Source organism: Notolepis coatsorum, assembly GCF_963971535.1.
Source record: "Notolepis coatsorum genome assembly, chromosome: 4".
NCBI lineage: Eukaryota > Metazoa > Chordata > Actinopteri > Aulopiformes > Paralepididae > Notolepis > Notolepis coatsorum.
Window position 1 is genome coordinate 73,995,945 of NC_140168.1, and position 25,077 is coordinate 74,021,021.

General features: G+C 44.6%; 1 protein-coding gene across 1 annotated transcript in view; it reads left to right on the forward strand.

Moving 5' to 3' along the window:
* Positions 1 to 25,077, forward strand: part of slc6a18 (solute carrier family 6 member 18) — a gene marked incomplete at both ends in the record, with an annotated part of 57,345 nt that overhangs the window by 7,446 nt on the left and 24,822 nt on the right. Inside the window, 7 exons of the mRNA XM_084311984.1 lie at positions 12,178 to 12,315; positions 12,795 to 12,976; positions 18,068 to 18,178; positions 19,594 to 19,706; positions 21,564 to 21,692; positions 21,928 to 22,084; positions 22,432 to 22,636. Coding sequence (XP_084168110.1) covers positions 12,178 to 12,315; positions 12,795 to 12,976; positions 18,068 to 18,178; positions 19,594 to 19,706; positions 21,564 to 21,692; positions 21,928 to 22,084; positions 22,432 to 22,636 — 1,035 coding nt within the window. The remainder of the gene's footprint in view (positions 1 to 12,177; positions 12,316 to 12,794; positions 12,977 to 18,067; positions 18,179 to 19,593; positions 19,707 to 21,563; positions 21,693 to 21,927; positions 22,085 to 22,431; positions 22,637 to 25,077) is intronic.

Genomic DNA, 25,077 nt, shown 5'->3' on the forward strand with positions numbered 1-25,077 from the left:
CTGTACTCTGTAGGTTGTAGCGCGCCGCCTTGTGCTCGTCCATGTTGCCTGTCACGAGCCCGGCGTTGTAGGCTGAGGTGCGCGCATTCAGAGCTTTGTGGACAAATTTGTCTACACAAGGCTTTTGGTTTGGGAAAACTCGAATTGAGGTGGAGGGGACTATTTCTTCTGCAGAGTACCAACAAATTCTATCACTATTTCTGTATAATCATCGAAACACGCTCCAGTCTGTGAAATCGAGTGCATCTTGGAGGGAAGTTCAAAGTGAGTCAGAAGATCCTCAAGAACTTCTACTCGTGCAAAATAGAGAGCATCCTGACTGGTAACATCACCTGATGAACAGCCCACCTCTCTTGGCTTAACGTTGAAAATAGATCGTCCTGTTCAAGTTGGTCATGAGCAGTAAACCTCCTGTTTTTATACATAAACAGATTGTTTTTAGTAATACTGTGCATGAGCATTACACTAGAGCAGTGGTCACCAACCCGTCGATCTTGATCGACTGGTCGATCTTTGAGACTGTCCCTGTAGATCTTTCCATGAAAATAAAAAATGTATTAATAATAAAAAAAAAAAAAAAAAAAAAAAAAAACATTTTTTTTTTTTTTTTTTTTTTTTTAGATCTTACCCTGAGTCCACATTACAGTTCTACTTTTGTTTTGATGTGAAAAGTGATGCTGCACTTAGCACTGACTGAGAAAGTCCACATTACAGTTCTACTTTTGTTTTGATGTGAAAAGTGATGCTGCACTTAGCACTGACTGCACTTAGCACTGACTGAGAAAGTACACATTACAGTTCTACTTTATAAAATGCTAATTGTAAATATGTTTGTCAATGTTAATAATATGAGAAAGTCCACATTACAGTTCTACTTTTGTTTTGATGTGAAAAGTGATGCTGCATAAGATGACTGCACTTAGCACTGACTGAGAAAGTACACATTACAGTTCTACTTTTGTTTTGATGTGAAAAGTGATGCTGCACTTAGCACTGACTGCACTTAGCACTGACTGAGAAAGTACATAATAGTTCTACTTTGACGTTTTAATGTTGGACCAAAGCATTGCATGTAATTAGAATACAGGCAAATAAAAGTAATTTAGTTTAAAGTACAATCTTGGCTGTCTTTTTCTCTCAACGCTTCAATAGGTAGATCTTGCCTTCACCAAAAAAAAAAAAGTGATCTTGGGCTTAAAAAGGTTGGTGACCACTGCACTAGAGGGTCCAGTAGTGGGCACCTTGATTTGCCAGGTCCAAAAACCCAACGCTTTAAGGAGATCATTTATTTTTAGAGCATTAACTCTTTGGAATAACCAACCTCAAAACCTCTGCTGCATTTACAGTAGATTCACTTTTAAAAAGAATCTTAAATTGTATTTAACACTGTAAAGTATATATTTTTTTTCTTTTTTTTCCTGTGCTTGCATTGTGTGTTATTATTAAACTGACTTTTAATCATTTTGTTTTGCAATAATAATTGTTTTTGTATGTTTTTTTTGTGTGGACCCCAGGAAGACTAGCTGGTTGCTATGGCACCAGCTAATGGTGATCCGTAATAAAATCAAAATCAAAATCAAAATCAAACCTCCTGGTTTGGGAATAGCACCACACAAGACTGCAGCAGAGAGTGGCCCGTTCAGCCGAGTGCACAATTGGAGGTGGGCTTCCCACTCTCCAGGACGTTTATAACAAGTGTTACAAAGGATCAGATTAAACCGAATATATATATTTATTGATTGATATATATTGCATAGTATTTGTATATCGTTTGATATCCCTTGTATATTCCTTGTACATATACACGGAATATCCCTTTAGCCCAGACCATAATATTTCATTCTCCTATTGGACAGCGGTCCACAGGCGCCAGAGCCGTGCCTCCGGAGTCAGGTTCAAAGTCACCGTCAAGACATGTCTGTGCATGCCCGGCCTTTGCCCAGGGATACGAGACAGAAATGTTGTTGGCACTAGTTTGTTCACCGTGCATATAAATACGGCGCAGGTGAATACAGAAGCACTTAGTCTTACTTAGTCAGAAGTCAAGAGTTACCCAATAAGTTGAAGCCTCACCCACGATACAACGTGCGGTGAAGTATGGCCTGTTTGGCCCCAGAATAGAGCATTGAGACCGCGTGCGAATTAATAACTGAATTGTCAGAGTTTGGCGCTATACCGTCGAGTGCGACATATTTCTATTAAGTCAGTAATAGTCTATTTGTGTATAGTGTATCGTGCGGCTAAAGTTCTTCAGTGACCAGCATCACCAACGCTTCCTCGTATTAGCTAGAGTTCTTATCCAGGCTGGGCTGCTTTCATGGCGCTTTCACCCGAGGAGACCTAGACGAGAACCGTGTGGACATGTACACTGGATTAATCTACCCGACGACTACATAGCCCTTTGCGGCTGGATTATATTTGTTTTGGTCCTGTGATTTATGGAGCGGAGAATCGCCGACGCCTGCACGTGTTGGATTTACCCTGTGAGGAGCCAAGTCGAGTCCGCGCCTCAGAGAGCCTGAGGCCGGCTAGCTTTCTTCACTGTGGAGCTACAGTCTACGGAGAACAGCTGTATTCGTCTGTGGATCAAGAGGCTATTGCACCGTCTCCTGTACTTGGAGTCTCCTTAGTCATCGTTGACCAGACTCTCTACTACCGACAGATCCTCTACCCCTGCTGGCTTACAACCAGGGGGACCCTTCCAGTATCTCCCGCTATATATTACTAGTGTACCATAGATATAATTCCCTAAGATTCAGGTTGTATAATTACCTCCTGCGTAACCAGAGAATGGACATTCATTGTTGATTTGCCTACGCACATTCCTTTGCCTTATTGATTTTGATTTTGATTTTGAAGTCTTTATTTCGAACATGCAATGAATACAACAAACAATAACAAAAAAGAAAAACAACTCAATCTGCATGTTCGAAAAGGAGTAGGAAGAAGTATACACTTATTTAATCCTACCCCTTTTCCACTACTCAAATGAGTGTACTATTTTAAACATAAAAAAGAAAAGAAAAGAAAAGAAAAAAAAAAAAATATATATATATATGCAAAACATATGCAAGTGCATATATGTATAATAGAGAAGTATTATGTACCTTTTGCTGCAATAAATACTTAAAGACAACTTTGTGTAGAACCGGTTCATTGTGGGAAGTGTTCATTATATTTAGATATCATGTACTGTATGGCCAGTAATTAAAGTACATAAAGCGGTAGTGGTTTAATGATACCATACTTATCAATACAGTCAGGGAATTGTACCCCTCAGTTACAATTGGTCCTTCGAGCCGGAGGGTAACTAGTGTAATATTAATATAGTGGTATTAATATTGACATGGCCTATGATGAACACTCCACAAAACGGTTCTCCTAAAGTAGATCGCCTGCAGCGTAGACGGCAGACACCTCAGTACTTAGAGGATTACGTTGCCAATATACTACCTAGCCTTCTACAGACGGTAAACGTGGAAAAGGTAGATAGTAAAATTATGTCCGACCCTATCGACCAGGCTACCCCGCCAATAGAGGCCCTAGTGGGTTCTAACGTAACTGACCAAGCTCACAGTAGGAACCAGGAGGGACCCGACACGACTTTACCCCCCGCCAAGACCGAAGAAGTAGTCCCCGGAGAGCTCCAGGATAAAGACAGCTCTCCAGGGATGGAACTCTACCCGCTACAAGAAGAGGAGAGCACCCCGGAGATGGATCTCCAGGACTCGCCACAGGAGAACAGATCTCCAACGAGTACTGCCAGGAGCGGATCACCTCAACCAGCGTCTTCCCCCAGCGAGGCGGACAAGATGCTGGCACAGGCATTCCTCGCCAGCCTAGCAGCCTCAACAGAGCGCGATCGACTCCAAGCCCAGACGCTTAGTGAGCGCGAACATTCTTCCATGGAAAGAGAACGCCTTCAGGCGCAGCAACGGAGCGAAGAAGATCGTATACGTCTAGAGATTAGACGCCTTCAGACGGAAGAGAATATGGTAAGGGACCGGGCCGAAGCCCAGCGCGCCGCCGGCGAAGCCCAGCGCGCCGCTGCCGGTGCCCAAAGAGAAGCAGAGCGCGACCTCGCTCTCACCAAGCGCGAAGCCGAGCGCGACCGATTACAAGCGCAGATAATGGAGCAGCTGATCACCAGGGCAACACCCCCTCCCTCCGCACGGGGTTCCAGGGCCTCGTCAAGACAAGGGTCAAGGGCACCCTCCCCTACCCGATCAAGCGACCCTGAGCCCGACCACCAGAGAGAGCCTATACCCCCCTCCGAACCCCTTCCCCGACCGGTCCAAGTGAGACCCAGCTACAAGGAAGAAACGGTCTACACCGCGGAGAGGCTAAATAGACGACTACAGGATCTAGAGGACCTGCCAGAGGAAGAAGAAGAGGGAGAGGAGGAGAGTCAAGCCCGACAGCAGCACAGTACTCCACAGGACCAGGAGGTCCAGTACAGCCCAGGCTCTACCCCCGCGGCTCTGCGCTACAGACCCCCGACTCAATTCACGGGTGAGCTTGACGCACGACCAGCCCCGAGGAACAGCACCTGGATACGCGGGCCATGGTACCCAGCAGGTACCAGCCCACCAAGAGGCGTAAGAGGAGACTCGCCTAGGAGGCCTCTCTTCCAACGCTCACCGATGTGCCAGCCATCCATGGCATCATACATTGGCACACCGACGTTTCCGGACTTCACCCACGAGAACAGAGCACAGTACACGGAGCTACGAATGTGCTTAGAGACAATGATGTCCGATGTAGCTGATGAACCGTACAAGTATGCTATCCTACTGAAGCACCTCAAGGTGCCCCGAGCGCACAATATAGCGCTGGCCTATGCCACCTCTACTACCCCATATACAGCGGCTCTAGCAGCACTCGACCAAAGATATGGACGCATATGGGACTACGTAATACAAGAGATAAGGCATATTGACCGCCTACCCCCAGCCACAGACAATCGCTCACTAGATGACCTGTCTATCAGGGTACAATCCCTGGTAGGGATGCTGGGGGCGCAAAGAAAAAAGGGTATGCACGAACTGTACGCAAACTCTAATGTCGAGAGGATTTTAGAGAAGCTTCCGCCCGCCCGACAAGAGCGCTTCAGGCGGCAAAGAGACCACCGTGATCCTAACGGTCCCGAGCCATCCCTCCTAGACCTAGCCGACTTCCTGGCGAGAGAAGTCAACAGCCTACGGTTGGATACGTTCATGCGGAGCACCCCAAGCTCCAGAGAGGGACCTAGGAGAGCAAACGATGGCCGAAGATTGGTGACCGTCATGCACCAATCAGAATCAGTACCGAGCAGCAAGAACCACAGTACCCCCTCGATAAAAGAGAAGTGGAAGATGGTGTGCCCGTACTGCGAAAAGGAACACTGGTTGTCACAATGTGACACGTTCAAGAAGATGACCGCCGACGAGGTGAGTCAATGGATAAAGTCCAACCGACGCTGTTACCGATGTGCGCGCAGTCACATGGCAGCCGATTGCCGCTTAAAGAAGAGGTGTAGTCGGTGTGACGGAGCCCACCTAGATGTCCTACATGACAGTAACAGAAGAAAGCCTGCACCCTCAAGCAGCACAAAGGCAAGTGTTATGTACATTGACCCCGCCAGCAGCGGGGGCGCCCGGGTGCTCTTAAAGGTGGTCCGCGTAACACTGAGTTACCAAGATAAGGTCATGGACACTTACGCCGTCCTTGACGACGGGTCAGAGAAGACCCTTCTCCTCGCGTCCGCTGCGGCCCAGCTGGGGCTGCGGGGGAGCGAAAACCAGATGACGATTCGGACAATAAGAAGAGATCTAAAGACGATAAAGGGCGAGAATGTCTCCTTAACTATCGCAGCAAGCGGGCAGCCAGAGAGACGGTATAGGATTACTAACGCTTTCACCAGCCAAGAAATAGGCCTGTCGCAGTACCTACCCCATCGCCAAGCTGATGGATAAATATGTGCACCTGCGTCAACTACCTATACCGCTCATAGACGGTGCCACCCCGACCCTGCTGATAGGCTCCGACCATGCAGACCTCATCGTCCCGATTGACCGGGTCCACACAGGGCCCAGAGGCTGTCCTGCAGCAGTCGAGACCCGCCTAGGATGGACATTACAAGGCCCCCTCGCTAAGTCTCTTAACCGAACAGCAGCCACTAGCTGCCTCCACTCCAGAGTGACAGAAGAAGACACCACCCTCCTACAGCATGTCGAGAGGCTATGGACACTAGAGACAATGCCCTTTAAGAACGAAAAGAAAGACATTCGTTCCAAGGAAGACATTTACGCTATAGCCCTCCTCGAGCAGGGGACAAAGAGAGTCAAAGTCAACGGAGTGATGAGATACGCAACTCCACTCCTGAGGCGAGAGGGTATGCCTACCTTCCACGCCCCAAAAGAAGCGACGGAGCGGTATCTATTGAACACAGAGCGGCGCCTAGCCAGAGACCCCGCTCAAGAGACGGTGTACCGCGCTGAGATTAACAAGCTAATCACAGCGGGACACATAAAGAAAATTGACATTAAAGAGGCCGATCAGACGACCGAATCATGGTACGTGCCGCACCACAAAGTCCACCACAACGGCAAGGATCGTATTGTGTTCAACTGCAGCTACCAGATCGGATCACAAAATCTGAATAAAGAGCTCTTGCCCGGCCCAACACTCGGCCCCTCTCTACTAGGCGTGTTACTACGTTTCCGCCAAGACAAGGTGGCCATCAGCGGCGACATCAAAGGGATGTTCCTGCAGGTGAGACTAGTGGAGGAGGACAAGCCCCTGCTGCGGTTCCTATGGAGAGAGAGGATCGGGGATGAGCAACCAGCCATCTATCAATGGGAAGTCCTCCCTTTCGGAACCACATGCAGCCCATGCTGTGCTACGTTTGCACTGCAAAAACACGTCGCAGAGGACCCAGCAGCTGATGAAGAAGTCCGACAAAGTGTAGGAAATAGTTTCTACGTGGACAACTGTCTGCAAAGCGTCTCGACGCCAGAAGAAGCCGAGGCCCTTCTACTCAAGCTCCGCGCCTCCCTGATCAAAGGCGGCTTTGATCTCAGGCAGTGGGCCAGCAGCGACCCGCAAGTATTGCGCAGCCTCTCCCCCGAGGACAAGGCAGCAAGCAGCGAGACCTGGATGGCGAACATCCCAGGAGAAGCCCAAGACTAGTCTGGCGCTTCAAAACAGACTCGCTCCATTATAAACACACACCCCTGACCAAGGAGCAGGGAAGGTCGACTGCACTACCGACCACCAGACGGAGTGTATACAGAACACTCGCCAGACAATATGACCCGTTGGGATGTATTCTACCTTACACCACCAGGGCAAAGATGATTGTAAGAGCGTTATGGGACAAGGACCAGGGCTGGGACGACCCCATACCCGAACACCTTGCATCCACATGGAGAGAGTGGGAGACGGAACTCAGCTCACTCCCAGGTGTTAACATACGCCGCAGCTACTTCCCACCCACAGTGAGGCCGGAGACGTGCCAGATGGACCTGCACGTCTTCAGCGACGCCTCCGAAGTAGCCTACGGTTCGGTGGCCTACTTGCGTGCCCGAGAGGAGGGAGGAGAAATACATACTGCTTTCATCCTGGCTCGCTCAAGAATAGCCCCACGGAAGCAACAATCTATCCCGCGTCTAGAGCTCTGCGCAGCCCTAGCAGGAGCGCAACTCGCCACGTTAATCCAACGTGAACTCACCATTCCGGTGCAAAGAACAATCTTGTGGTCAGACTCCACGACAGTACTCACATGGATCCGGTCTGATTCGTGCAGATACAAGGTCTTCGTGGGAGTCAGAGTCACAGAGATTCAAGATTTAACAGAAGTAGCAAGCTGGAGGTATGTGGACACAAAACACAACCCAGCTGACGTCATCACCCGGGGAATGTCCCTGGATAACCTCACCCGTCACAACCTATACAGTGACGGGCCAGAGTTCCTCAAGCTCCCGGAAGAAGAGTGGCCTACACCCACCCCACGGGGAGCGAGTAAAGAGGAGGCCGAAAACAAGAAATCTATGTTCTGTGGATTGAACACACTCGTCTCCACAGACCCCGACATAGACGATTGCCTCACCCTAGAGAGTGCGCAGCTAAAGACATTCCTGTGGCACCACCCAGAGGTTCAGCTCACTACTGACATTACAGCAGCTGACTACAAAGAAGCAGAACTTCTTCTACTACAACGAGCCCAGAGAGACTCGTTCCCCGATGAGCTAGACTGTCTACAGGGAGCAAAGCCCGTCCCATCAGACAGCAGACTGCTCCACCTAGCCCCCGAGAGCGACGCCCATGGTCTCATCAGAGTGGGTGGTCGTCTGCAGAGAGCTCCAGACTTACCGGATGACGTCAAGTACCCGATAGTCTTAAACAGCCGACACAAGGTCACAGAGCTGATCATAAAGAAATACGACGAGGATGTGCATCACGCCGGGGCAGAGAGAGTCTTCGCGGAGATCAGACGTCGTTATTGGATACTGCAAGGGAGAGAAGCAGTGCGGCGCTTCCGGCGAACCTGTCTAGACTGTCGTAAGTGGCGAGCGCAGCCCAGTATACCCCGGATGGCTGACCTACCTCCCTGTCGCCTCCGACTCGGCGACAAGCCTTTTCACTCCACCGGTATGGACTGTTTCGGCCCGCTGTATATAAAGAAAGGAAGAGGTACCGAGAAGCGGTGGGGTATTGTATTCAAATGCATGACCACCCGAGCGATGCATATAGAACTCCTTCCAACCATGAGCACAGACTCATTCCTTATGGCCTTCCGAAGATTCACATCGCGGAAAGGCAAACCGTCTATATTATTGTCTGATCACGGGACAAACTTCAAAGGCGGAGAAAGAGAGCTGAGAGAGAGCTTCCAAGCTATGGGCCCAGAACTTAAGACCCACCTCGCTCCATCCCAGATTGACTTCCAGTTTAATCCCCCGAACGCACCTCACTTCGGTGGAACTTGGGAACGAGAAGTACGTTCAATAAAGACAGCCCTGTACGCCGTGCTTGGGGCCCTGACCGTGGCGGAAGAAGTCCTAATGACAGTCCTCACGGAGATCGAGGGAGTATTGAACTCAAAGCCCCTCGGTTACGTCTCAAGTGATGTAGCAGATGTCGACCCAGTCACCCCCAACACACTCTTGATGGGGCGGCTGGACCCCGCGCTACCACAGACAATGTACAGGCCTGAAGAAGCGAACGGCCGAAGAATGTGGAGGTACAGTCAAGTATTGGCTGACAAGTTTTGGAACAGCTTCCTACTCCACTATCTACCGTCTCTACAGACCCGCCAGAAATGGGTGAAAGAGAGAGACAATTTGACAGAAGGAACAGTCGTCATGATTATCGACCAGTCACTACCCCGAGCTATGTGGCCGGCTGGCCGCGTAAGCAAAGTGATCACCGGTGCCTACGGAAAGGTCCGAGCAGCCGAAGTGCTCGTCCAAGGGCGGATCTACACCCGACCCGTGGCGAGGCTAATAGAACTGCCAAGGCTCCCCGATACTATCGATGACGACCATGACCCCATGACTTTGTGAACTGACCGACCCCTCACAACAGACATTGAGTAGTGGACAGTGCGGTTAATCTGTCTCTGCTTAGCTAATTAGGTGGGACTAATTAGGGGGTGGCTGTTACAAAGGATCAGATTAAACCGAATATATATATTTATTGATTGATATATATTGCATAGTATTTGTATATCGTTTGATATCCCTTGTATATTCCTTGTACATATACACGGAATATCCCTTTAGCCCAGACCATAATATTTCATTCTCCTATTGGACAGCGGTCCACAGGCGCCGGGGCCGTGCCTCCGGAGTCAGGTTCAAAGTCACCGTCAAGACATGTCTGTGCATGCCCGGCCTTTGCCCAGGGATACGAGACAGAAATGTCGTTGGCACTAGTTTGTTCACCGTGCATATAAATACGGCGCAGGTGAATACAGAAGCACTTAGTCTTACTTAGTCAGAAGTCAAGAGTTACCCAATAAGTTGAAGCCTCACCCACGATACAACGTGCGGTGAAGTATGGCCTGTTTGGCCCCAGAATAGAGCATTGAGACCGCGTGCGAATTAATAACTGAATTGTCAGAGTTTGGCGCTATACCGTCGAGTGCGACATATTTCTATTAAGTCAGTAATAGTCTATTTGTGTATAGTGTATCGTGCGGCTAAAGTTCTTCAGTGACCAGCATCACCAACGCTTCCTCGTATTAACTAGAGTTCTTATCCAGGCTGGGCTGCTTTCATGGCGCTTTCACCCGAGGAGACCTAGACGAGAACCGTGTGGACATGTACACTGGATTAATCTACCCGACGACTACATAGCCCTTTGCGGCTGGATTATATTTGTTTTGGTCCTGTGATTTATGGAGCGGAGAATCGCCGACGCCTGCACGTGTCGGATTTACCCTGTGAGGAGCCAAGTCGAGTCCGCGCCTCAGAGAGCCTGAGGCCGGCTAGCTTTCTTCACTGTGGAGCTACAGTCTACGGAGAACAGCTGTATTCGTCTGTGGATCAAGAGGCTATTGCACCGTCTCCTGTACTTGGAGTCTCCTTAGTCATCGTTGACCAGACTCTCTACTACCGACAGATCCTCTACCCCTGCTGGCTTACAACCAGGGGGACCCTTCCAGTATCTCCCGCTATATATTACTAGTGTACCATAGATATAATTCCCTAAGATTCAGGTTGTATAATTACCTCCTGCGTAACCAGAGAATGGACATTCATTGTTGATTTGCCTACGCACATTCCTTTGCCTTACAAGTGCATTCAAAGTATAATAAAGAAGTATTATGTACCTTTTGCTGCAATAAATACTTAAAGACAACTTTGTGTAGAACCGGTTCATTGTGGGAAGTGTTCATTATATTTAGATATCATGTACTGTATGGCCAGTAATTAAAGTACATAAAGCGGTAGTGGTTTAATGATACCATACTTATCAATACAGTCAGGGAATTGTACCCCTCAGTTACAACAAGCGTTGCAGGGCCAAGGCTAAGAGAATAATCAAAGACTCTAGTCACCCAAACAACTGCCTCTTTGAACTGCTGCAGTCAGGCAAGCGCTACCGGAGTCTCATGGCCAGTACAGAGAGACTCAGAAGGAGCTTCTATGATCCTCAGGCCATCAGGATGCTCAATGAACAATGACACTATGTAACAACCCATCATCTACACACACTGCACACACATCCACATGTCTACACACTCACTTTACGCAAACACTCACCTTACCACTCACTTTATTCACTTTAGACAGTTTATATGTATCTATTATTAACGAGATTTGCACTACATTCATACCTCATTTGCACCCTACCCTAAGTTTTGTACCTATGCATTGTACCTCACTGTTACTAATTTTACTCTGTATTGTATATTGTATAATATGTATATTGACTTTACTCACTTTTTACTTACTTTTTTTACTTTCTTTATTATTACTGTAGCACACTCTCAGGGGCTCATACAGAAACAAGCATTTCATCATAAAGTATTCTGTATTTTGTTTTGACAAATAATAAACAAACTTGAAACTTGAAAAGGACAGGGCGGCTAAGTGGCGCAGTGGGCAAGACGCTCGCCACTAACGCAGGAGATGCTGGGTTCGAGCCCAGCTCTCGGCGTTGCTTCCGGCTTTGCTGGTCGTTCATACTAATACAATTGGCAGTGTTAGGGGGTGGGAAAGCCGGTGGGTGGGGATCGGACGTTGTGGACAGTGACTCATACAGGTCAGTTGGGTGACGCCTGTACAGCAGAATCAGGAAGCAACAGGAGCAGCGTGAGCCTCCCACGTGTTACTCCTCGCCGCTGAGAGATCGCGCTGTACAGGTGAAAAGATGCGACAGCTGCCTCCTCGTGTACCGGAGGGGACACGTGATGCAAGGCTTGGTCCACATTGCAGCCGACCAGTGGGAGGCATGGTCTAACAACGTTCGAGACAGGGGAGGGTAGAATTGGATAATACGAAATTGGGATGGGAGAAAAATAGAAAATGGGGAGAAAAAGTAGATAAAAAAAAAAAAAAAACTGAAAAGGACTGGACTGGTCCTTTAAAATATATTCCCTAATGTGTTTTACCAGAAAGCCAGTCGTTTTGTAAGAGTAAAGGTAAAACGTTCTTGAAGGCAGTTAGATACCTTTAATGTGTCCACTAGGCATCTCGTCCTTGGTGGTGTCGTTCTTGGTGTGTATGTTCTACAACGCCATCGTGGGCTGGGTCCTCTGGTATCTCTACAACTCCTTCCAGAACCCGCTGCCCTGGGGCCCGTGTCCCCTCAACCACAACCACACAGGTACGAATCGATGTGCCCTCAGGGCCTCAACCACAACCACACAGGTAGGATGTCCCCTCAACCACACTACCAAACTACATCCACGGAGGTAGTTTGTCCCCTAAATCACAACCACACTGGTACAATGTCCTCTAGTTGTTTAACCTTTATTTAACCAGGGTAGGTTCGCTGAGCACAGATGCTCTTTTTCAGGAACGCCCTGCTTCACATTCACACAGTTCCATTCACACCTGGGAGCTGCCCAGTACAACCACAGTCTGACACCATTGGCCACCATGTCCCCTCAACTACAACCACACAGGTACAATGTCCCCTCAACCACACTACCAAACTACATCCACGGAGGTAGTTTGTCCCCTAAACTACAACCACACTGGTAGGTTGTCCCTTTTAACAATATTACAGTATTATTGCAGTAACAATATTTTGTAATCAGAGTACTGTAATCCCATTACAAGTAATCCCTATCCTCTCTGTAGCCTATGTAAAAGAGTGTGTGGAAGGAACGTCAGTCAACTACTTCTGGTACCGGGAGACCCTGAACATCACGCCGAACATCGAGACCAGCGGCTCCCTGCAGTGGTGGCTGGTGGTCTGCCTGGCGTCGGCCTGGTGCGTGGTCTACATCTGCTTCATCAGGGGCATCGAGACCATCGGCAAGGTGAGCGTACAGGTGGAGATGTGTGACAAAGAGTTTCATTTTAAATCTAAACAGATATCGCAGACATGACGTGATCGCTGAGGGTGAAAACCTACAGTAGGGAGAGTGTAGTGTGCACTGAAAAAAGGAGAAAAATAAAGGTTGCTGGTTTGATCCCCAGCACAGCGGGAGGGTGTATTCCAGCTGTGAAGTGGAGGGTGGCCGGTATTATTTGCTCTGTTTGAGAGAAAAATAGTATAAAGAATTGCAGTAACTACAAAATCACTGGTGGGTCAAATAACTTTAACCCTTTCACTACCACACTACAGAAGGTTAACCCTTTACTATCACATACAGACGGTTACCGTAGTAGTGTGGCAGTGAAAAGCCATTTTTCTCAGTTTCACTGTTTGCATAGTTACTGCGGTTGGCTTCTGCAGGGCAATAGTGGCCACCATATCTACTAACATGCCCTTGAGCAAGGCACTGAACCCCCCAAAGGGGTGCTGCACTGCAGGGACTGTGCTCTGGCTTTTCTGAAGAGATGCATGGGTTTCAAATAATATCTGTGTGTAAATTGACAAGACAGTGTTGCTCTAAAACGGTTCATTAGGGTTTAGTCCACAACATCCTGTCACAAGAGACCAGAAACCTGTGACCTTCCAGTTACAGGGAGGTCTTTAATGACTTAACCTTTGACCTGTTACAGGGAGGTATTTAATGACTTAACCTTTGACCTTCCAGTTACAGGGAGGTCTTTAATGACTTAACCTTTGACCTTCCAGTTACAGGGAGGTCTTTAATGACTTAACCTTTGACCTTCCAGTTACAGGGAGGTCTTTAATGACTTAACCTTTGACCTTCCAGTTACTGGGAGGTCTGTAATGACTTAACCTTTGACCTTCCAGTTACAGGGAGGTCTTTAATGACTTTAACGACTAGGCCAATATTCTGTAATTCACTGATTGTCCAGATAAGGGACAAAACATGTTTTAGAACTCAATAAAAATCAGACATACTAAGTCCAACAAGTCCTCAAATATCTAATAATAGTGTTCAGTTACTCTGATATGTAATAAAATACAACATATAAACTTTTGTTCAGATTTCACAGTATTCTGAAAAACCCAATTTCTAAATTCTTAGACAAATAAGACAATTGGATGTAGATCAATTAATAACTTGTATAGATGAACAATACAAACTCAACAAATAGTAAACAATGTTTTTGAAAATGAACAAAAACATATATCTGTCGGTGTTGACAAAATCAGTAATCAACACCGTCAGTTTAAGTATACTAACAAATAAACAACAAAACATTTATAAAAATACAGACAAACTGATGACAAAACATGTCTTCTTTATGTCAAAAATTATAATGACCTGCATGACTTTGGGCATCAGGCGACATGCTCACCCTCTATGAAGTCCATCACATTAGGGGTGTCGTAAATCATATGTACATTTCTAAGGTTAATTACAGTGCATACAGGCTTGTTAAATGGAGGGAAGAAAGCAGAATGATAGTGTGGTTCCTCTCTCTGACTCCACTAGCCAGCAAGAGAATAAACGTGTAGTCAGGACAAACAGAACTATAGTTCAACTCAGATGATTTATTGCCGCAGGGCCAAAAGGTGAATAAAGCAGGTTATTTACATACAGGGATTATTTCATATTACATCAAACATAATGTACAATTGGTTATTGATGTTTACACATCAAACAAGTCTGTACACAAAACAGTAGTCATGTTTGTGAATGAACTAGAATATACCTTGCCATCACATGGTCAAACCTGGTCTAAGCTTTACATTTACACTATACCACAACAAACAGTGATTCCATGGTCTTACTCACGTAATGGCACAGCATATTCTCTGGGTGTTCAGCAGTGTTGGAGACCAGACCTGGGTGTCTGGCATATCTGTCTAACAATGGGTTCTGGTTTTTATACTATGACATCAACCAATCAGTTTCTTCTATATATGGAGTTTGTTCCAATTAAGTGTCTTGATTCTAAAAACAGGCATTCTTCTGTTCTTGGGTTCCAATCAGGTGATCTTCTTCTCGTGTATGGGCTGGTTTCTGCAGCCCCAGGGGGGGCCAGTGGCCCCCGTTGTGCAAGTCAGGGGTCTTTGGTCAGACCAACTGTTCTCTGCTGTAATCTGTTCAGTGAGGTGTGGCCTGCTGTGACCACATTCACATCATTGTCCTGTTATCCTGAGAGTTTACAGTCAACCAGAGGTCCCCACACTGAGCGTGGGAAGATCTAATCATTCAAGTATACTAAGGCATTATTTGAATGAACTATTATCACAGATATTTGCAGTTTCAGTGATAACCCAACAGTCTGCTTGTCTCTTATTCTGTAATTGTATGGATTTAAACAGTTCTCAAGTGGGGGGTTGACTCCTGTGGTTACCCAACTGTCTTCAAGACTCTCCTTGAATGTGTCACAAACAGTTTAGCATAATGGGGGTTGGTGATCACCCCTTAGTCAGCTGTTCAAACCACGTTACTCTAACAATGGCTCCCATTATGTTTTTGCATAGTTACCTTACACAGACACATTTGTTATGAAATGCCAGTCAATGTTACAACAGGGGCTATGCTGTAGATTTCTCTTGTTCTACTTGATTGTAATGGCGCTGTGGTGGGGATTGAGGTGTGGGGTGTTTGGGGGACTGGCTGTTCCGGGGGGCTTCACATGCTTTCGAGCAACACTGTACTTATTGTACTTATTGTATACCTATTCTTATGTCAGCAATTTCTACATTGCACTACTTTTATTGTCTTTTTATACCTATTCTTATGTCTGCACTTTAAAATATGCTTATGTTCATTTTATGCTTTTTGCTGTGAAGCACTTTGAGCTGCAATCCATGTATGAATGGTGCTATATAAATAAAGTTATTATTATTATTATTATTATTATTATTATTATTATTATTATTATTATTATTATTATTATTATTATTATTATTATTATTATTATTATTATTATTATTAGTTTCACTAGAACATTTTCAACTGGACTGAAAAATACCTCCTTCCCGCCAAGCTGAGGGTGAACATTTGCTGTTGGTCACTGTTTACATTCTCTTCTCTTTCTTTTCTTTCTTCTCCCTATTTCTTCTCTTTTGCTCCTCCACTGACAATTTCTGTCTAGCCACGCTTTCCTATAACACAGATCTAAGTAATATGAAAAATGTATTAGAATTCTAACTAGACTCTGGAATGTGATTTTCATTTACTTGACATGATGCAAATGCATTTATGGTTTAACTTTATATATTTTATATAATTGAAATGCTGGGAATGAATAAAGTAGAATCTTAAGCAGAGCACAGCCTGTCGATGCTCTACAAGTCAAAAGTGTAGGGTATACAAGGTTAAATCATGTAAATCAGGCTATATGTACATGTATGTGTAAATAAAACGATGAAATAACATTGGAATATTTGACCATGTTCATAAGTAATATTATATTACCACATTAAGAGGTTATGGGAGGATTTGTCAACTCTGTCAGCTTACACGTCAACACCGCCAAAGAGATAAAAACCTGACAGTGTTGACGTCTGACGGTATCAACCTTGGGCTACGCAGGCTCAATGGCTGCCATACACTGGCACCAGGCACACATCACACTACACAATGGCTGAACGGCTCAGGAGACAGGGATTGATATCAGCCAATTATTACGTGGCCTTGATGTCAGAGACCTGATTAGGAATTTGGCCAGGAACGTCGGGGAACCCCATACTCTTTGCGATAGGAGTCCTGGGTTCTTTAACTACCGAATTCAGTCAGGACCTCGGTTTAGCGTCTCATCCAAAGGACGGCACTCGCAGCTATACGGTGTCCCTATCACAGGCTCAGACTGGTGATCTTCCGATCATGAGTCCAGTGCTCTATTCATGTAGCCATGCTGCCGGAAATATTTTAGTCCTTTTTTGAGGTCCTCTAAATATGTCTTTACATTTTGTTTGCTGGACGAAAGCACTCAATCTAAAATACATTCTAGCAGCCTCTATACCTCTCTGTTTCAGTCCTGTTATCATCAACAGACTGTTTCTGTGCCTGTGACGAGTGAGCCGATACAGTCTGCTAGGTGCACGAGCCTCTACCGCTGAACAAAATTCAGATCAAACGTTCAGACTATAGACATTGCAGATCAAATATGACTCAAGATCCAGCAATAGCATTGCAATCTTACCATTTTTTCTATATTTTCTCCCATCCCAATTTCGTATCATCCAATTCAACCCTCCCCTGTCACGAACGCTGTTTCTTGCCTCCCACAAGCCGGCTGCAATGTGGACTAAGTCATACATAGCACAAGTTCCCTCCGGTACTTGAGGTAACAGCAGTCGCATCTTTTCACCTGCGCAGCTCGATCTCTCAGTGGCGAGGAGTAACACGTGGGAGGCTCACGCTGCCCCCGACACTTCCTGATTCTACTGCGCAGGCGCATCAACCGACCTGTAGGAGTCGCTGTCCACAACGCCCGATCCCCACCTATCAGTTTCCCACCCCCTAATACGGCCAATGTGTATTAGTATGAACGACCAGCTAAACTGAAAGCAATGTGGAGCGCTGGGCTCGAACAGGCGAGCCCAGCGTCTCCACATTTGTGGCGAGTGCCTTGCCCACTACGCCACGTAGCCGCCCATTGCAATCTTACCATTAAAAATGTTGTCAGAAAATATTTTAAGTTCAACTTTAGGTAGAAAAGAGAAGACTTACGGACAAACCACCATCTTCTACACACGTTTTTATCGAGATCTCTTCTACCTAACTGCAGCGATTGTGCAATTCTGAATGGCTGGTTTCAAGAGGGAGGGTTCTTGTCACATCTGAAGTGCAGAAAAGTCACAAGGCACATATTTAACATGTTGTCAATGTTGGAACAACCCCTCATTATGTAAAACCAATTAAACACAGGAAAAGGCCATTTTCACAATAGGTCCTCTTTAATATCCCTCCAGGCTGTGTATGTGACCGCCACGTTTCCCTACCTGGTGTTTATACATTAATATCCTTCCAGGCTGTGTATGTGACCGTCATGTTTCCCTACCTGGTGTTTATACTTTAACATCCTTCCAGGCTGTGTATGTGACCGTCACGTTTCCCTACCTGGTGTTGACCATCTTCCTGATCCGTGCCCTCACTCTCCCCGGAGCTACAGATGGACTGATGTACCTTTTCACTCCTCGTGTGAGTATACGCTAGGGGTGTAACTGTAACGGTACACGTATTCGTATCGAACCATTTCGGGACGGGACCTTCGGTTCAGTACACACACACACACACACACACACACACACACACACACACACACACACACACACACACACACACACACACACACACACACACACACACACCCTCTCTCTCTCAGTGTGTGGGGAGATATTGGTGCTAGATTGAGAAGGGGCTGTCTCTCGGAGTGAGATCAAATTAATTAAAGTTTATGGCATATAGAACGGACATTCATACACAGCAACATGCTTCCGAACAAGGTGTGATAAACATGAAGCGATATCTTTTCCTTGTCATGAAACGGGAAATAGTCATCAAACCTGCTTCTGTCTCTATTCAATATCTACAACTTTTACCCTGAGGGATGATCTACAATAAAGTGCTAAAAACTGAAAAGTAGGCTACTTACATTCTTGACGCTAGAACTCCCAAAATAGCGTTAGCATAAAAAAAGGAGGTAGGCCAGCTGTAGTTTACAACTATCCGTCATGCAGCGCATTCAGGCCCATGCGAGAAGTTTTTTCTTTTTTACCCCTCAGTGGGAGACTCATGAATGGTGTGGCTGGATTCCGCCACTCAAATCAAATCAAATCAAATCAAATGTATTTGTAAAGGCTGCAATCACATGTCAATGTCCCCATGGGCTGGACAAGTCTTCTTTAAACAAGTCAAGAAGAAACATCACAATAAATCAAGAACAAAAAACCCATCATGAAATCCAAAACAACACTCCCAGACATACCGCAGCGAAGTTAAGGAAAAACTCACAAAAAACCTACAGTAGAAATAGGAAAAAAGCACCACAGGCCATATGGAGGAGAGAAGCACTAGTATGAAAATAGGATACAGGCTAAATGTCCAAGTTCAAGTTCAAGTTCTTTAATAGTTGTCATACAGAAGTACAGAATACTTTCATACAAAATGCTTCTTACTGTTACGCTCCAGAGACTGTACTAGACAAGATAGTATTCAAATAACATAATAACATAATATAGCATGAATTTAGAAGAAGAAAATGAGGTCACAGTGTTCGGTATGGACATATGTACAATGTTCTGAGTTACCATATAATATACAATACACAATACTATGCAGTGTACTAATGTACAGTACTATCTAGTGCAAAGCAGAAATGGGATGAGGTACAATTTTAGGTACAATTTACAGTAAGGTGTACGAGTTGTAGTGCAATCCTTCATCCATAAATATAAAGTGTGGGGAGTGGGTGCTACAGTGTGTTTGTTTAAAGTGGGTGTGTGCTATAAGTGTGTGGAGTGGGTGCTACAGTGTGTTTGTTTAAGTTTAAGTTTAAGTTTAAGTCAAGGCTCAGACTCAGTTATTCTTCTCTCTCTCCGTCACTTGTCCCTCAGTGGGAGTTTCTCTTGAATCCCCAGGTGTGGCTGGATGCCGCCACTCAGATCTTCTTCTCTCTCTCCGTGGCTTTCGGAGGCCTCATCGTCTTCTCCAGCTACAACCCCCCAGAGTAAGTAACACATTATAAACTAGAACGGGACTCCGAAATATGCAACGCACCTCATTATAGCACGCATCAAGCTATAGACTGGGGAGAGACGGTGTATCGCTGTGACAGGTGGGAGTCATGGTTAGCCTACTGTACTATACCCTCTTTGCATTTTGGCTTTAAAAATAGGGGTTTAAAAATGTATAATAACTAATATCCCGGTTAAGACCATAGATGGGACATTTTGGATTATAGGGATGTAACTTAATAGAAACGCTGCCCCTTCCACTCTTAACCTGTTCCACCCCTCAGGGTCGGTACCGACCCCAAAATGACATTATGATCATAGATCCATATTTTTCAGAGTGATGCAAAAAAATTTGCGATTTTAAAATCAAACGTTTTCAAGTATTAACATCACTAACATGTCACAAAAGCATGTAGAATGTATATTATCATCAATACGTTAGTTTAGCAATAGGTTAAAAGTGTCATTATATCGTTTTATGTTTTCGATTTGCTGAAGTCTATTCCAAGACGGCGATCATTTTGGAAAATTTGAATCATGGGAATTGTAGTTTTTTGTGGCCATTCTGTCGAGGGGATGCATAGCTGTGGATCAGCGTTGGAATTTTGCCGAACTACACTTCCTGGCAGATACTATGGGGGTTTAAAGTTCAGCGTTCTGAATGAATAATATCAATAACTGTTATTATTCGGGATAATAAGCCACAAAAGGTAACGTTTTTGACAAATATTGAAACGCAGTTAGTTTCTCCTCCCTATTGTTAGCATGTAGCAATAATTAGATCTGAAATTAGTTTCAAAATGGTTGCACTGTGGTGAAAATAAAAAGGTACAGTAAATTACAGTAGATATCATTATCTGTTCTTATGCACGCCTGGTGATACTAAATCCAAATTGAACTCGGGCATTTGAAAGATAATATATGTATATATATATAAATGTGCGAATTGGCTATAATAAGGTAATTTATAAGCATCTGTTCTATATTCTATAATAATATTTCAAATTGCATTGGTCCGGATGGGAGAATTCAGTACTGTATCTACAGAACCTTCGGTTTTATCATCTTCCCTTTATTAATTTCCTTAGATTTTTTTTACACCTGATCTCAAGAGGGTACTGAACAACATCAGTGGCAGTTTTTTAAGTTTGGTCATTATTATCATGGTGTTATTCACTGTCAAAGATGCAAAGAAAAATCATAATTCATATTCTCCTTTGTTTCATCACAATTTAAGCAAGCCTAGTAATAGACACAATATTTCTGACACTGTGAATACATTCCCTGAGGTCCATATATGTACCTAGATAACAAGAATATGCAAATAGCCCTTGTAGAAGTGGAGCAATATTCCATTTACCTAGGTATATATTTTATGCGGATTTTCACATTGTGTGAAACCCTTAGACATCTATCATTCTGCCCTCAGATGTATTACTGGTAATAGCTATGGTACTTGCCATTGTATCCTGTATGATAAGGTGGGTTGGTCTTCTCTGGCAGAGAACATTGGTCTCATGTACTAAAATGTAAAAAAAAATTTACTAAAAAATTAAACAAACCTTTGTCTTTTACTATCATGCACCTCTCCACCAAATAATCTTCCTTGCCTATATTACTACCTACTATACTAATGTCTTTACTACTATGCACTCAACACTCTAGCAACCAAGTTGCAACACTGTTTGACAAAATGACTAAATGTAAACATTTGAATGTATTTCTAATATGTATGTTCTATGTATGTTCTATGTATTTATATGTATGTGCTATGTATTTCTGTGTATTTCTGTGTATGTTCTATGCATTGCTATGTATTCTTAAGTATGTTCTATGTATTTCTCCACCAGTAATGACTGTGAGAGGGACACCATTGTGGTGGGACTGATAAACAGTGCTACATCTCTCTATGCATCCATCTCCGTCTTCTCCATCCTGGGGTTTAAAGCCAAAACCAACTTCAACAACTGCCTGGACAGGTGCGTACGCTAATGTCACATGGGTTCGATTTAACCCTTTCACTGCCGCACTACAGAAGGTTAACCCTTTACTATCACACTACCGACGGGTAGTAAAGGGTTAACCTTCTGTAGTGCGGCAGTGAAAGGGTTAAAGGGTACATTGACATTTGTATTATTTATTTGGCAGTGGTGGAATACGTATTTTTATCAAATAAATCATACATCTCACAGCATTTTATTCTGTTCTCAACAGCAACATCTTAGTTCTGACCAACCAGTTTGACATTGAAGACCAGAAGATAACAGTGGAGAACTATGAGCAGTGGTTTGATTATTATAACACAACACACTACGATGAAGTCTCCAAATTGCAGCTGAAAACCTGTGATCTACAAACGTTCCTCGGCCAGGTAATTAAAACATTTTGAACAGCATGATTTAGAACTTTCATGATTTTTTAAATTATGAACTTTCTTTGATTTTCAATGTAATAAACAAATTATTATTAGTATTATTATCATTATCATTATCATTATCATTATGGTGCGGCTAGGTAGTGTTGAGGTCTAGCACTAGAATGACAGAGGAGATACGTGGTAGTCTACACCCTCCCCAGAATGACAGTAGACCAGGAAGGGAATTGGCTTAATGACTAAATTGGGGGATGGTTGAAAAGCTAAAAAATTAAATATTATTTTTATTTTTATCAATAATAATAATAATCATAAGAATCATCATCAACATCATCATCCCCCAGAGTGCATCGGGTACCGGCCTGGCATTCATCGTGTTCACCGAGGCCATAATCGAGATGCCAGGCTCTCAGGTTTGGGCCGTGCTGTTCTTCGTCATGCTCTTCAGCCTGGGTCTCTCCACTATGTTTGGCAACTTGGAAGGCGTCCTGAACCCCCTCAGAGAGCTGCACATGGTGCCCCGCTGGATTCCCAAAGAGCTGTTCACAGGTACCTGCAACACCGCTCTGATTCTTATAGGTAACCTGCAACGCCGCTCTTATTCCTATCCCAGGTACCTGCAACGCTGCTCTTATTCCTATCCCAGGTACCTGCAACGCCGCTCTTATTCCTATCCCAGGTACCTGCAACGCCGCTCTTATTCCTATCCCAGGTACCTGCAACACCGCTCTTATTCCTATCCCAGGTACCTGCAACACCGCTCTTATTCATCCCAGGTACCTGCAACACCGCTCTGATTCTTATAGGTAACCTGCAACGCCGCTCTTATTCCTATCCCAGGTACCTGCAACACCGCTCTGATTCTTATAGGTAACCTGCAACGCCGCTCTTATTCCTATCCCAGGTACCTGCAACACCGCTCTGATTCTTATAGGTAACCTGCAACGCCGCTCTTATTCCTATCCCAGGTACCTGCAACGCTGCTCTTATTCCTATCCCAGGTACCTGCAACGCTGCTCTTATTCCTATCCCAGGTACCTGCAACGCTGCTCTTATTCCTATCCCAGGTACCTGCAACGCTGCTCTTATTCCTATCCCAGGTACCTGCAACGCTGCTCTTATTCCTATCCCAGGTACCTGCAACACCGCTCTTATTCCTATCCCAGGTACCTGCAACACTGCTCTTATTCATCCCAGCAGGCCAATTTAGATTAGATTGGATTAGATTCAAACAATGGTGGAAGAAGTACACAGTACCTTTACTTACGTAAGTAAATGTAGAAATACCCAGATAAATAAGCACTCTGATAAAAGTAAAAGTCCTCCATTCAAATTCGACTTAAGTAAAAGTAGAGAAGTATTTGCTATTGAATGTACGTAAGTATCTAAAGTAAAAGTATGATTGATTGATTGATTGATTGATTGATTGATTGATTCATTGATTCATTGATTCATTGATTCATTGATTGATTGATTGATTGATTGAAAACTTTATTAACAGATTGCAGAATGGGTACAGTACAGTACAGTACAGCTCAAAACATACAATTGTTAAGGGGATGCAGACCAGAGAAAGACTTTCGTCTTGTTTACATCAGGGTCCCCCATTTTCAATTCATCATAACATATATGACATACATGACATAAAGATAGACAGTACTGCTACATCTATACATTTATGACATACCAGACTTGCAAATACAGTACTGTTTGTGAAAAGAGTCCAGAAAAGAGAGTATATACATTTGACGTAATAACTGTACATTGGAGGAGGTTGGGTAGGTGGGGTGGGGTTGGGGGGGTGGGGGGGACTGTACATTGGAGGTGGTTGGGGGGGGGGGGGGGGGGGGGTTTGGTAGGAGGGGTGGGGGGGTGGGGGACACTGTACAACTGTACAAGCAAAACTGTACATTGGAATATTGACAAAACCATACTTGGTCATTTACTGTACATTGGCGGGGGTTGTGTTAGGACATTTACAGGGGCCAGTTTCAAATTGCAGTCTCCCGTAGGTGTTCTTTGAGAGTGTTTTTGAAAGTGGGTAGTGATTCACATTCCTTTACAGCTTTGGGTAGGGCGTTCCACATTGATGTGGCATAATTGCGAAATGTGTTTAGTCCCTTGTTTGAGCCGAATCTGGGTTTAACATGATTTGTGGAGCTCCCTCTGGTGTTGTGATCGTGGTATTCACTGACCTTTGGGAAGTATTTTGACATGTACATGGGTACCTTGGTCGTGTAGTGTATCTTGTAGACCAGGCCCATTGCAAGTTGCTGTACTCTGTCGTCTACTCTAAGCCATCCTAGGTTGTCAAAGTGGGCAGGGGTGAGGTGGGTTCTAGGAGTAAGGTCAAGCAGTAGTCTGACCAGTTTGTTTTGAGATGTTTGTAATTTTGTTTTTAGCGCCTTTGAGGTGCAAGCATAGTCGTAGTACCCTTGAATGAGTGCTCCTGCCAGAGTCTTCAGGGTATTCTTGTTTACCAGTGAGGAGATCCGGTACAAGAATCGAGTTCGTTGGTTGACTTTTTTTATTACATTGGATGCCATTTTGTCACAGGAAAGATTTGCCTCTAGGATGGAACCCAGGTAGGTAATTTCCTCTTTCCTTGTGACAATATTGTCACCCACTGTAACTGAGAAGCCGTCGGTCTTGCTGAGTTTGTTATTTGAACCGCATGCATTCTACGTTTGTGTATTCCAGTGCTTGGGAGCATTCAAGCTTCGATCCATTGACCTCTATAGGTTATGTTAAAGTGGTATGTGGTCCAGTTATGCTGCTCTGATTACGACAGGCTTCAAATGTGAAAGTATATACTCTTCATAAATTTTTGCCATGTTTTCTATGCAAAATCTTTTTCTTCAAAGTATCTAGTACCTGATGGGTTCAGATAAATGTAGTGGAGTAAAAAGTACAATATTTACTGTTGTGAAGGGCCAGATTAAACCGAATATATATATTTATTTATATATATATATTTAATTGTATTTGTA